At 52.8% G+C, this 14,641-nt stretch overlaps 1 protein-coding gene across 1 annotated transcript; it reads left to right on the top strand.

Annotated features, from left to right (window-relative positions):
• The first annotated feature begins 12,175 nt into the window (after positions 1–12,175).
• LOC112106646 (protein S100-A7-like) lies at positions 12,176–14,119 on the top strand. The gene is made up of 3 exons (XM_024200007.2): positions 12,176–12,233; positions 12,860–13,036; positions 13,701–14,119. Exons 2-3 carry the CDS (start codon positions 12,881–12,883, stop codon positions 13,911–13,913), a joined length of 369 nt encoding a protein of 122 aa, XP_024055775.1. The 5' UTR covers positions 12,176–12,233; positions 12,860–12,880; the 3' UTR covers positions 13,914–14,119.
• The last annotated feature ends 522 nt before the right edge of the window (positions 14,120–14,641 follow it).

The raw sequence follows: 14,641 nt of genomic DNA, 5'->3' as shown, positions 1-14,641 counted from the left end.
AAGGCGGCCCGCGAGCTGATTGTCAGTGGCACTCACACTGCCCGGTCCTGGCCACCGGTCCGGGGGGCTCTGCATTTTAATTTTAAATGAAGCTTCTTAAACATTTTAAAAACCTTATTTACTTTACAGACAATAGTTTAGTTATCTATTATAGACTTCTAGAAAGAGACCTTCTAAAAACGTTAACATGGATGACAGGCACACGAAACCTTCAATCAGAGTGACTAAATGAAGACTCGGCCCAGCACGTCTGAAAGGTTGCCGACCCCTGGTTTACAGGCACGCGTGGGGAGTGGGCCGTGTTAGCAGTGGGGTGTGTTTACGGGACAGGCCACGAGATGGCAGCAAAGCTATGGCTGGCGTGTCCTTGGCGCCTACCAGGTCGATGGAGATTCACATGCTCCTGTGTGTTAGGGCCTATGTGGGGACTGGTTTCTTCGCTCCAGGTAGCACCCCGTGTTGGGACGGCGTATCCCTCCGAACCCTGCCCGTCTCCAGGGTGGGTGCATGGCTTCTGGGAAACCAAAAGAGGCCCCGACAGCATCCCAGAAGCCGGAGGGCTCCATGTCACTAGCGGGCAGGGTAAATGATTCTCCCTTTGTTCCATGTGGCGGGGCGGCTCTGGGCTTTGCTTCCGCAGCCTCTCCAGGGAGCGGTCGCCAGCGTCCTAATGCGCCAGTCACGGAAATAGGCTGCAGCGATGCAGGGGGCGTTGGTGGGGCCAACCCAGATGCCGCCGGCTGGGAAAAATAATTAAGACCCATTGGAGGTGGAAGGAGCTGACCTCTGGATCCTGGCGCCTCAGTGGGGAGAGAAGCAAAGTACCCGAGGGATCGCCTAACGAGGGGAAATAAAGGAGCTAATTAAGGACTCATTGTTTTTAGAAGCAGCAAGGTACTGAAACCCGCAAAGGAGTCAATGCGTGTCAAGTGCTGGGTGCTGGCTAATTCCCTAGTGTAGACAAGGCCCAGGAGTGGATGGCTGATGGTCTATATGTCCTTGGAAGGGGTAAGCGGGAAGGAGAGAGAGGGGCTGTAAATGGTCAGCTCCCTCCCGAGCACCCCTTTGTGGCCCGGGGTGGCGCTGCAGCGCCCTGCCTCAGTTTCCCCTCGCTTGTGGGGAATCTTCCAAAACTCCACCCAGCCTATCTCATTTTAAAACATTCCCCTTCGGGGAGCCAATGTATTTAGTCCCTACGAACGTTGGTCTTCCAGGCCCCTTCAAGCACCAATTCCACGGTTCGAATAGTTCTCTCACCGTTGAACCAGGAACCCCCAGCCCTCCTTCCCGGAGCTGGGTTATCATCCAAGCCCTCCCCGCCCCACAGCAGTGAGGCTCAGAGCCTTGCGGGGTTCATGCTACGGTGCTAATAATAGCCGTGTAGACGTTTCTGCTTGCGCCGGAGCTCAGGCGCCGAGATCCAAGCCCCTGGCCGGGTTTGACAGCCAGGCTCCAGCCCGAGCAGGAATGTCTCCGTGGCTATTTTCACTGCCGTAGCGTGAGCCCGAATCTGTCGCCCTGGGCTCTGAGACGCGCTCCTGCAGGGGGGTTTCGCAGTGTAGACATGCCCTTTGCTCTCTGCAGCTGCTTCCTCACACGCTCTGCATTCTCCCCACCTGGGGAGGTGAGTGAGGCTGGTCACAGGTGGGCTGGGGCCCGTCTCCCCTGACGGGGCCCAGCCACCCTGTGACAGGGGTTGTTTTCGGCTGCCCAAAGGAGCAGGACTGGGGCCGGACGGAGAAGGGGGGAAATTTAGGCTGAGGATCTGATCTATTTCCGTTTCCCTTCCAGTCCCCTTTGCTCTCCACTGACCCCCCCCGCCCCGGGCTATGGAGGCACCTAAGAGCCGGATGGAATTCAGGGCCTTGTCGGGCCGGGCACTGCAGACATGTGGCAGGAGACAGCCCCTGCCCCAGAGAGCTCCCGGGCTAGGTGGGCCAGGCAGACAAAGGAAGGATCATTCTCCCATTTTACAGGTGGGGAGCTAAGTGACTGGTCCAGGTCACACAGGGGTCTGTGGCGGAGTGGGGATTGAAGCCAGCTCTCCTGCGGCTTTGCCCACAAGCAGGTCTATCTGCCCTTCCCACAGGTCCCTTCTGCCACTCAGCCCCTGGGATCCACTGCTGCCGGCGTCGCCTCTGTCCTGCCACGCTGCCCTCCACTCGAGCCCCGCCCCTGCAATTCACAAGAAGGGCGCGAGACGCATCTGTGCAGCCAGCTCGACTCGACTGCATCCTCTCTTCTGTCGGTCCCTAGACTGTGAGCTCCCTGGGTGGGGGTCCTGGCGGCTTGGCTAGCAAACCGCAGGCACTCTATAAACAGTAGCCGTCTGACTACCTGGCCTGCCCCTAGGGTTGCCATTTTTCTACTCACACAAAACCGAACAGCTCTGCCCTGCCCCACCCCTCCTCTGAGGCCCCGCCCCCCACTCACTCCGTTCCCCCTCTCCTGTCGCTCGCTCTCCCCACCCTCACTCACTCGCTCACGGTCACTGGGCTGACTCAGGGGGCTGGATTATGCGGGGGGTGAGGGCTCTGGGGTGGGGCCAGGGATGAGGTGTTTGGGGTGCAGGAGGGGGCTCCGGGCTGGGGGGGGTGGAGCCGAGGGGGTTGGAGTATGGGAGGTGGCTCCGGGCTAAGGCAAGGGGTTGAGGTGCGGGAGGGGGTACAGACTCTGGGTTGGGGCTGCAGGTTCTGGGGTGGGGCCAGAAATGGGGGGTTCAGGGTGCAGGAGGGGACTCCAGGCTGGGGCAGGGGGTTCGGGTGTGGGGGTGTGTGAAGGCTCTATCTGGGGCTGCAGGCTCCGGGGTGGGGATGGGGATGAGAGATTTAAGCTGCAGGAGGCGGCTCCGGGCTGGGATCGAGTGGGTTCGGAGGGTGGGAGGGGGATCAGGGATGGGGCAGGGGGTTGGGGCGCGAGGGGGCGCTCAGGGGTGCATGTTCTGGGTGGTGCTTACCTCAAGCAGCTCCTGGAAGCAGCCGACACGTCCCCCTTCCGGCTCCTACACGGAGGTGCGGCCAGGCGGCTCTGCGTGCTGCCTCGTCCGCAGGCACCACCACCGCAGTTCCCGGCCAATGGGAGCTGTGGTGGCGGCGCTTGGGGCAGGGGCAGCGTGCGGAGCCCCCTGGCTGCCCCTACGCCTAAGAGCCGGACGGGGGACGTGCGCGGAGGCTAGCAGGGAGTCTGCCAGCTCCAACCAGACAGTCAACAGCGCTGCCCGGAGCCGCCAGGATCTGTTTTCTACCTGCTCCACAATGGCCATTTGCAAGCCGGGTGCCAGGCCCGGCACCCCACGGCGATGATTCTTTGCCGTGGAGGCTGAGGGCTCTTCCCCTGTGCTGCTGCCTTCCTCTCTTGCTTTAGTTAGTGAGCTGCGTTCCAAACCACAGTGCGCCTTCCTTTCGCCGCACCTCGCGTGTGCAGGCGAAGCTGTCCTTGCGCCGGGGAACTGAGCAAAGGGCGTTTTTGATATCCGCTGGCAGATCCCACCCCAGAGGGCACCGCGGTGTGCTCAGAGCCAACGGCACGGCAGATCTTCTCTTGCCAGCTTCACTGAGCCAACAGGTCCGGGCAAGGCCAGTGGCTGGAAAAGAAGGGATTGAAGAGGAGGGAGCAGGGAGGGGCCGGAGCCCGGAGCAGGCCTGGGTCCAGAGCTCTCCTCCCTCACGCGTGTCATTTGGCCATGGTTTGAAATGTAAGGTATTAAGTGAGGCCTTTGTCTTCACAGCATCCCTTGGTTTCTTTTTCCAGCATCTCAGCATAGATGCTTATGCAAGTGTGACATTCCTAAACCCTATAGTCTGTGCTACAGGCCAGGAAGCCTGGAGGAATGGAACAAGCTATGTTCCTCCTCCAAATCATCTTTTTGGTTCTGACTTTGTACAGCCCCTAGCACAGGGGTCGGCAACCTCTGGCACGCGGCTCGCCAGAGTAAGCACCCTGATGGGCCGGGCCAGTTTGTTTACCTGCCGCGTCCACAGGTTCGGCCGATCGTGGCTCCCACTGGCCGCGGTTCGCCGTCCCAGGCCAATGAGGGGTGCGGGAAGCGGCGCGGGCCGAGGGATGTGCTGGCCACGGCTTCCCGCCGCCCCCATTGGCCTGGAGCGGCGAACTGCAGCCAGTCAGAGCCGCGATCAACTGAACCTGCGGACGCGGCAGGTAAAGAAACTGGCCCGCGTGCCAGAGGTTGCCGACCCCTGCCCTAGTACAATGGGGGCCTGGTCCCGGGCTAGGGATCCTCAGGGCTACTGCAATCCAAATAACTAATAATAATTTTTCTAATCATGAACAATCTCCAGGAACCTGAGAGGACCCCCCAAAAGCTATAGGGACCCTAATGAAACAGAACCAACCATAGCAAACAAGGCAATCACCTTTTCCATCATTACAACAGAAAAAAATAGTCAACCCCTCTTCCCATCTAGCCATAAAGGAGGAGAGGGTGGCCATGACTCCTTTGAAGCCTATTTGCGACCTCTAGAGGTTGAGAATTCACGATTTAGTCTGTAGCATGACTGGTAGACAGGTTTATACCATCAATAAAAACCTACCTACACAGGAAGTCCATTTAGCACCATTCTAGCAATGGCTGGGTTTCTGACTATAGATAGATCCTGTAGAAAGAGAAGTGAGGTGCAGGGGAGCGAAAGCCCTTAATTAACCTTAATTGGGGAGGGTTCAGAAGCGAGACACAAGAATGATGTTTTTAGAAGACTGGGAAACCTGCTTTAAAGACTTGAGATGTCCAATCTGTTTAGTTTATCAAGACGAGGTTATGAGGTGACTTGATCATGGTCTATAAGTATCTACCTAGGGAGAAGATGTCTGATACTAGAGGTCATTTTTGCTTTAGCAGACAAAAGCGTAGCAAGATCCAATGGCTGGATGTTGAAGCTAGACAAATTCAAACAGGAAATAAGATGCAATTTCTTGACAGTGAGGGTACTGAACCATTGGGGCATCTTCTAAAGAGACACGATGGTTTTTCCGTCACTTGAAGTCTCTAAATCAAGATTGGAGATCTGTCTAAGGCCTGGTCTACACTACGGGGTTAGGTCGAATTTAGCCGCATTAGGTTGATTTAAAAATGACTGCGTCCACACAACCAACCCCGTTCCGTCGACCTAAAGGGCTCTTAAAATCGGCTTCTGCACTCCTCCCCGGCGAGGGGAGTAGCGCTAAAATCGACCTTGCTGGGTCGAATTTGGGGTAGTGTGGACGCAATTTGACGGTATTGGCCTCCGGGAGCTATCCCAGAGTGCTCCATTGTGACCGCTCTGGACAGCACTTTCAACTCCGATGCACTAGCCAGGTACACAGGAAAAGCCCCGGGAACTTTTGAATTTCATTTCCTGTTTGGTCAGCGTGGCGAGCTCAGCAGCACAGGTGACCATGCAGTCCCAGAATCGCAAACGAGCTCCAGCATGGAGCGAACGGGAGACACCAGGGACACACAGCAGTGCCACGTGAAAGTTAAGGAGCTCAGGCAAGCCTACCAAGACAAAGGAGGCAAATGGTCGCTTCGGGTCAGAGCCCCATACATGCCACTTCTATGAACAGCTGCATGGCATTCTAGGAGGGGACCCTACCACCACCCCACCACTGTCCATGGACACCTGCAAGGGGGGAGTCTCACGCAACACGGAGGAGGATTTTGTGGATGAGGAAGAGGCGGAGGATGAGGATGAGGAGAATGCGCAGCAGGCAGGTGGTGAATCCATTCTCCCTGGCAGCCAGGACCTTTTCATCACCCTGGAGCCAATACCCTCCTATGGTGGGATCCCCAATCCTGAAGCCGGAGAAGGTCCCTCTGATACCAGACACCTCTGTGTTCTTGGGGAACCAGGGTGCAGTATCCAGCCTGACTCATGAAAGACACCCCACCGCCCCAGCCTCTGCTTAAACCAAAACCCATCAGAGGAAAAAAACTTGCAGAGAGCAGTGAAGGGCGTTGGGAGACACACCTAGACCCCTCCTGACAAGGGTGACAAGATTAAGACATCTCCATTAGCATACAGAATGGAGAGCAGAGATAACTCCCCTCGCCTCATCTGCATGAACGATGGGACAGGAAGACATCTCCATTTACATACAGAACAGAGAACAGAGAATCACACTGAACTCTGGCACCAGAAAAAGCAGGGAAGCACTGCATCATGGGAATCTCTGCTCCAGATGCTAATGAACCTATGTCTGCACACACCCAGCTCAGCAGTTATCAGACCAATTCTAGTAATGAATCCTTAATTGATATCCAAATACTGAAGCAGCCTAGTTGCATTGTGAGCTCCCTGGAAGAAAACACCACCCATAGCCAAGAGTGATCAGCTCCTATTGTCTAGCCTAAAGAAAACCCTGGAGTCATCAGCTTACCTAGAAACAAATCTAGTGTTCTCCCTTCAACCAGTGTATTTTCTCTACAAAAATCCCTACTCACCCTCCAGTCAGGGTTCTGATGCTTAGATCCAAACTCTGCATCAGTTCCACTGGAACTCCATCTCCTGACTGATCGTGCTGGGGGCTCTGCCTGTCTCCAGCATTCAGGTCCCTCCGCTACCACCTTCATCTGGGAACCCCGACCAGTTCAAGCCTCATGGAGTGGGTGAGATCCCCCTTCTTTCTCTCTCTCTGTTTTCCTTTCTACCTTAGGTATTAACCTTTAATAATGTAACTGTTATGTTGGTTTAGGCTCCTTGTGTAGTGATCACTATTATTCAATAAATAACTTCTATGGTTAAGCTGGTTGCTTCTCTCTCTCTCGCTGAACTTTACTCTTTTGTGTTTTCAGCTTCCCCCATTCACTCTACAGCAACGCTTCTTTTACCTAAGCTAAAGATCCCTGCAGTGCCCAAAGTACTGTGGGGTTTGCTCATCAAGTAGGTTACTGCCAGTACAATTGTGATGTGAGAGTGGGGACAGGGACGTGCTGAATCTGGGACGCAGAAGGGTAACAGCTTGAAAGTGCTGCTTGACCCAGTCCATGGAGCCCAGGGGCATATAAGGAGAGACAGCTTGAAAGTGCTGCTTCATCCAGCCCAGTGAGTCCAGAGACAGATAAGGGGTCAGCTTGACAGTGCTGATTGACCTGGTCTGCTCAGACTTGCTCTGTTAATGTATGTGTGGGTGTTCATCCGGTTCTGGGGCTGGAGTAACCCAGCCCTAGGGAGCCTAGGTCCTGCAGGATAGCTCCATTGGGAGGGGACTTGCAGAAGGGAGAAGTAGAGCTCCATATGAAAACACAAGTGACACAAGCAGCACATTGATAGGATTACAGAATCCCCTTCCCCAGAAGAGTAACCCGAATAAATGAGCATACCCCACAGTAATGGGCACATCTGGTAACACCTCTGGTGAGTGAACATTTGTAACTGCAGTACAGTGTTTAAAAGCAATAGTGTTCATGGTCACCTGGTTGAAATAGGGGAATTTTTGTAAGGGAACAGTAAAAGTTCATGCTGGGCTGTTTGTGCTTGGCTAAAAGGGATCATCCCGGAGAATAGCCACACGGCGGGGGGGAGGCGGGGGAGAAGGGATCATCCCGGAGAATAGCCACGTGGTGGGTGGGGGTAGGTGTGTGCTGCACATCTACCCGAATACTGCAGCCCCTCCTTTTAAATGTGAAACCCAACCCATTGCTTGCTCTGGGAAAGGGGGGCGCTGCAGTTTGAAAACATTCCCACATGTTATGAAGGCATAAGAAGCCAACCCAATTTTACTCTCCCTTTTTATCTCCCCCCAGGTGCAAATGTTGCTACGCTCCCCCTCTCATCTCCGTCTCTGCGGTTATTGCAGATTCGAAGGTGAAAAAAACGCACTGGCGATGACGTTTTCTGAGCTGATGCCGTCCTCCCGCACTAACAGGGCCGGCTCCAGGCACCAGCGTAGCAAGCAGGTGCCTGGGGCGGCCAATGAAGAGGGGGGCGGCACGTCCGGCTGTTCGGCGGCAATTCGGTGCGGGGCCGTCACTCCCTCTCAGAGCGAAGGACCTGCCGCCGAATTGCCCCCGTAGAAGGAAGCGGCGCTAGAGCTGCCGCCGATCGCAATCGCAGCTTTTTTTTTTCTGCTTGGGGCACATTCTACCACCATTCTGCACTTGCTCAGCCTATAGTTGAACTGCTCCTTACTACTGTCCAGGCTTCATGAGCCATGGGAGCAAGGGGTAGGCTGGGTCCCCAAGGATAACTATAGGCATTTCAACATCCCCAACGGTAATTTTGTGGTCTGGGAACTAAGTCCCTTCTTGCAGCTGCTCGAACAGCCCGGAGTTCCTAAATATGCGAGCGTCATGCATCTTTCCTGGCCATCCCACCTTGATGTCGGTGAAACGTCCCTTGTGATCCACCAGTGCTTGCAGCACCATTGAGAAGTACCCCTTGCGGTTTATGTACTGGTTGGCAAGGTGGTCCAGTGCCAAGATGTGGATATGGGTTCCGTCTATCGCCCCACCACAGTTAGGGAACCTTACTGCAACAAAGCCATCCACTATGACCTGCACATTTCCCAGAGTCACTACCCTTGACAACAGAACGTCAGTGAATGCATTGGCGACTTGGATCACAGCAGTCCCCACAGTAGACTTGCCCACTCCAAATTGATTCCCAACTCACTGGTAGCAGTCTGGCGTTGCAAGCTTCCACAGGGCTGTCGCCACTCGCTTCTCAACTGTTGGGGCAGCTCTCATCTTGGGATTCCTGCACTTCAGGGTGGGGGAAAGCAACTCACAGAGTTCCAGGAAAGTGGCCTTACGCATGCGAAAGTTTCGCAGCCACTGTGAATCATCCCATACCTGCAATACTATGCGGTCCCACCAGTCTGTGCTTGTTTGCCGGGCCCAGAATCGGTGTTCCACTGTATCAACCAGCCCCAGTGCCACCATGATGTCCCAGTTGCCACAGCTCGTGCTTTCAGGAATGTCTGTGTCCATGTCCTCATCAAAATCCTCCTCGTGCTGGCGTCTCTTAGCCCAGTTCTGCACATACTGCAGTATAATGCGCGAGGTGTTTACAATGCTCACAACAGCATGGGTGACAGTGAGCTGAGCTGAGCGGGCTCCATGCTTGCCATGGTATGGCGTCTGCATGGAAAAAAGGCGCAAAACGATTGTCTGCTGTTGCTTTCACGGAGGGAGGGGCGACTGATGACGTACCCAAAACCACCCACGACAATGTTTTTGCCCCATCAGGCATTGGGAGCTTACCCCAGAATTCCAATGGGCGGCGGAGACTGCGGGAACTGTGGGATAGCATCCTACAGTGCACCGCTCCGTGAGTCGATGCTAGCCACGGTAGTGAGGACGCATTCCGCCGACTTAATGCGCTTAGTGTGGACATATGCAATCAACTGTATAAAATCGATTTCTAAAAATCGACTTCTATAAAATCGACCTCATTTCGTAGTGTAGACATACCCTAGTTCACCCACAAACTGTTGGCCGGATACAGGAATTACTGGGTAAAATTCTGTGGGCTGGGTTATGGAGAATGTTGGATTAGATGGCTCCTTCTGGCCTTAGAAAATCTATGAATCAGTCGATAAGTGTGGCGAGGATATTTTCCATTGAAGAAGGCAGCCAGTGGACATATTTTAAAGACAGATGCATGGGCCATTTGACCTTCCAGTGTGAAGGTTTCTTTTAAAGAAGCTAAACTTTGCCCTGTAATGGAGAGGGTGAACGGCTACGGGTGAATGGTTGACTCAGATGGTCACGTTAATGGGGTGTTCCTCGACCGGGAGTACAACTGGTGTGAAGGAGTGTCGGGGAGAGGGTGAAATGCTTTGAAATCAAGGCAGGCTGAATGTTACTGTCTGCGCTAAGCTGTCTTTGTTACCTTACAGAGTGGGCCAAGGAAGGGGTCAAGCCTGCGAACTGAGGTTCCTGAGGCATACCCCTTGGAGAAATAGAAAAGGCTGCACAACACAGTAGGTGGCATTGAACTTTATATCAAAAGGATGATGCACTTGATTGAAATGGCCAAAGATTTTATCATGTGCTGTGATGACTTTAGTTTGGCAACTCATCCACGCCCGGCTGGCAGCGTCTCCAGTCGAGGCAAGACTTTGGCATCGGTTCAGGCGGAATGACTTCGTGTTACTGCTCCATTCCCATGAAGTGCATGGAGCATGCGTGGGGGATCGGGACCTGAGTGGACAAGGTTGGGATGCCCCTTCCAGAACGAGTGGAGGGAAGAGGGGCGTGCAATCCGCCCATCACGAGAAGGAATTATTGGAGCAACGGCCGGTTCTTTCTTTCAAGTCTCACAAGTTTTACTGAAGGCAGGAAAAAGCTGGCAGGTGACACGGCTCGGCCGTGCAAAATGCTGGTTATGGAGAATGGATTTCTAGTGGGGAAAAAGGTCCATCTCAGAGAATTCAGGGGAAGTGACAAATTGCTGTTTTACCAGATGAGTTAAAAGAGGCCAGGCCAATAGGGGCTAATTGCTGACTTTGTCTCAGTTTTGCTCCTAGTAAGATAACGAAAAACGCTGCTGTGATATGCCACCCATTTAATAAGCCTTGGGCAGATTTCAGGGGCGTAGCCCTCGCCTCCTTTGCAAGAAACTCCCTTAGAAAACCATTGAGAAAGGAGAAGTCCCTAGGGAGATGCAGAATGGAGGGCAGAGCAGATAGTTCATGGGCTTAAAAGTGTGAGCAAGAGAATGAAGAAATATGGGCCATTACCTACCGCCCACATGTACAGGAAGCAGAAATTGACTTGGAACATTGTGTTCTTGGCTTGAGAAACTAAAGACATCGAGTCATATCCTAAGCTGTGTAAAGGGGCATGGATCTATTGAAGTCAGAGGGCCAAATCCCCAGCTGGCGTAAAGAGGCAGAGCTCCATTGAAGTCAATGGGTCAGAGAGCCCCCAGCTGGTATTAAGTCAACTTTGTGCCATTGAAATCAACGAACGACACTGATTTATAGGAGCTGAAGATCTGGCAGCATTTTCAACCAAGCCTGGTTGAGATCCCACTTTCATACAGCAAATCCGCTATCCATTGACTTCCTAGGTGGGGGGTGTCTTCTCTGCACCCCAAATGTAGCAGAGCAATCCTTCGAAGTGAGGTTCTATGCCCCCCGCCGACCGCCCCACTGTTTTTCTCTTCCTCTTCATTTCTTTCTGAAGTTCTCACAATCCTTCCTTTGCATTCAGTTGGCCTGGTCTACACTACGACTTTAATTCGGATTTAGCTGCGTTAATCCGAATTAACCCTTCACCCGTCCACACTACAGAGCCAGTTAATTCGAATTAAAGGGCACTTAAAATCGATTTCTGTACTCCACCTCGACGAGCGGAGTAGTGCCTAAATCGATTTTGTTAATTCGAATTAGGGTTAGTGTGGCCGCACACCACCGAATTACTGTGGTTAAAGTAATGGGGTAGTGTGGTCGCACACCACCAAATTAATGTGGTTAAAAACCGAATTAATGTGCTTAGTGTGGCCGCGCACAATCGAATTTATACAACCTGTTTCCCAAATTCGAATTATCTAAATTCGGATTAATCCTGTAGTGTAGACATACCCTGGTGGTAGGAGGCCGACTGTGGACCAGCTTTACAGATTAAACATCTCTTGTCTGACAGAACTTGGTTTTCACCTTCGCTGGACACAGACTCAAAGAACATATTTTCAGTGTGGGGGGGAGGGATAGCTCAGTGGTTTGAGCATTGGCCTGCTAAACCCAGGGTTGTAAGTTCAATCCTTGAGCGGGGCCATTTAGGGATCTGGGGCAAAAATCTGTCTGGGGATTGGTCCTGCTTTGAGCAGGGGGTTGGACTAGATGACCTCCTGAAGTCCCTTCCAACCCTGATATTCTATAACAACATCCATACAGTTGCTTTGCAATGACATTGACAACCAGCGTGGCACTGGCTTTTGAGACCCCCCCATAATGCTGTTTGGGGAACTAGAACGCACAGACCAGCCTCAGGATTTCTGTACCCCGTGCCGGCTGGTCGCACGGAGCAAACGCCCAGATTGTGCCTCTGAAGCGACCCCGGTAGGTGTCACTTTCTGGACCGGTTCCAGAATTCTCGCCTGGGCGTGCTGGGTGCAGCGCGTTGCACAAGACTCCAGAGAGCCTTAAAGAATGAAAACAATAATGCCACCGTCTGAGGGCGTTGTCTCTGTGTGTACTAAACTCAGCTCAAGGAGAGTATAAAAGCATCTGATCTCTGTGCTGGCTTCACCACACCTGACTGATCGTCTCCTCTTCGGCTCTCTAAGACTCAGGTAAGTCTGTTTACGATAAGTAGCCCTATTATTTATTTATTTGAACCACACCCTGGCTTTTCTAACCACCTGCCTTGTATAGTGCTTTATAAACAGGGGACATTGCCGGGCTGCTTTAGGGAGATCACGAAGCAGGATCCCCCCCCCCCACTGAAGCAGGGGTTGGAAATGCTGCTGGAAGTACAGGATAGTCTCCAAGGCACACGGAAAGGGCTTTAGATTCTGTGTTTGAACAGCGGGGGGGTCAGACGCAGGGCTCATGGGAAAGGTAAGTCAGGGAACATCCAAACGCCTGCTTTGCGCAGGAAAAGCTGCCTTCATGGGTACGCTGCTGGACTAACGCTGAGGAGAGCTGGGGTTAATTCCCACTCTGCCATAGCTTCCCTGAGTGATCGTAATCTCTCTGAGCCTCAATTCCCCATCTATGAAATGGGCTCAATACTCCCCAGTTAGAGGCAGGGACTGTCTATGCACAGCCCTCTCCGAGCTATTCGAAAACCAGTAATAACATGATACTGTTCTTGGTACCTTCCGCAGACTGGACAAGCGTTGATCAAGGCGGACCGAGACAGAAGAGAGCATTCTGTAGTCTAACAGTTTCTTAGATAACTGTCTTCCTGTTTCAGGTTCCCTAGACACTCAGCGAGATGACAAGCAAACTGGAAAAAGCCTTGAATGAGGTAATCGAAGTGTACCACAAGTACTCTGAAAAAAAGCCCAACTCGGATGATTTCCTGCAGAAGCATGAGTTCAAGCAGCTGCTAAAACAGCATGCCAAGTCATTTCTGGAGTGCACTCTCCCGGTAAGCAGAGACATGGGGCTGTCTGTGGGAGGTGCTGGGAGTCTCCATGATAGTGCTTTACGCCCCTGGGGATCTGGCCTATCCTTTTCCTTCGCTTTACTTCTCTGGGAGATGTTCACCACATTAGTGTCCTGAGAGTCAAGTGGGGAAGTAGAAGTTCATCTGAAAGTAAATGCTATTGAGCGTCGATTTATGCTGCTTTAACCCACCGTTTGCTCCACTAGCGTGGAGAAGAACACTCGGTCGATAAACATCCAGAGACCAAGAGAGCCTGGACTTTATTCTGGACCTTCTCTCTTCCTGTCTTAGGCAAATGCCTTGATGGAAAAGCAGGCCCAGCTAGTAAGGACCAAAGAAATGGTTGAGTAGACTCAGAGAGATGAATGGGGATTTCATGGTACACATGGAGGGTTTTCTCGAAGCACTTTCACTTTTATATTTTCGCTGTCAGTGATTAGCAGTCAGCTAACTCCCCCTGGGAGCCAGGTGTCTAGCAGCCCTTTGGAGCTTTCAAATCTCTCCCCAAATCCAGAAGTCGCAGAATAGTATTTTGCTGTTAAAAGTTGCAAGGAGGGTTCATTGACCACCACTGGCACTGGGCAATGGAACCTCCTACCACCGTGTTGCTAATGGATTCTTCCTTTGACTCTTCCTTCTTTTGCAGCGCGGGAAGACAGAGGACGAATACATAGAAGATCTGTTTAAGAAGGCCGACAAAAACAAAAATGGACATCTCCATTTCGAAGAGTTCGTTACCACGCTGGGAAAATTGGCCATACATGCTCATGATATCTCACACGGGGCTTGTGATGAAGGGTCTGGGAAGCCGGGTGACGGGCATGGGCATGGGCATGGGCATGGGCATGGCCCCAATTAACTTGGGCATGAGCATAATTCTGGCCCCGCTGCTGGAAGCTCCTCTGGGCATGGGTGTCATGGCTGTGGCACTAACCCCAGCGATGACCCTAACCACCGAAGTCAGGGAGACCTTTTGAGTTAAAACAAGACGAGATTTTGCAAATATCGAATGTAATCAGAGAATCTTTGCCTGTTTGGGCTGATAATGTAGCAATAAAACTTGCCTCTAACGCAATCCCTTGTGTCTGTTTGCTGTGTTCTTCAGTTTCCTGACAATGGGGTAACCTGCTGGGACTTGTGTGCTAATCACGGCATGTAAAGGGGGGTGGGAGAGGAAGGGTGGCCCGGCGGATAAGATACAAGCAGGAGTCAGGAAGTCTGGTCTCTATTCCCAGCACAGGGCTGGGAGCCAGGACTCCTTGGTTCTGCTCTCACATTTGCCATTGACTCGGGGTAAACGTAGCCAAGTCATGTTGCTTCTCATCTCACTGGACTGGGAGGAAGGATTGTCTGGTGGGTAAAACGGAGGTTCTGGGAGTCAAGACACATGGGTTCTATTCTAAACACCAGCCAGGATTCCTGGGTTCTGTTCCCACCCACCGCTGCTCCACTCGGAGCAGTGGGCAAAGGTAGGCAAGTTGCTTCCCTTCTGCATTCCTCAGCCTTGGCCTTCTGCCAAACGGCAAGGCAGGCAACGAAATACAGCTGAATAGCAGTGAGGCTGGGGCAGTGCGAGCGGGGGATTAA

The sequence above is a fragment of the Terrapene carolina genome, unplaced genomic scaffold (assembly GCF_002925995.2).
Source record: "Terrapene carolina triunguis isolate 2854851 unplaced genomic scaffold, T_m_triunguis-2.0 Scaffold397, whole genome shotgun sequence".
Lineage (NCBI taxonomy): Eukaryota > Metazoa > Chordata > Testudines > Emydidae > Terrapene > Terrapene triunguis.
This window is presented reverse-complemented; position numbering and strand designations above follow the sequence as displayed.

Coding starts and splice junctions, on each gene's coding strand:
- LOC112106646 (XM_024200007.2), top strand. CDS start 12,881: ATGACAAGCAAACTGGAAAAAGCCTTGAATGAGGTAATCGAAGTGTAC. Junction 13,037..13,700: donor TTCTGGAGTGCACTCTCCCG/GTAAGCAGAGAC, acceptor CTTCTTTTGCAG/CGCGGGAAGACAGAGGACGA.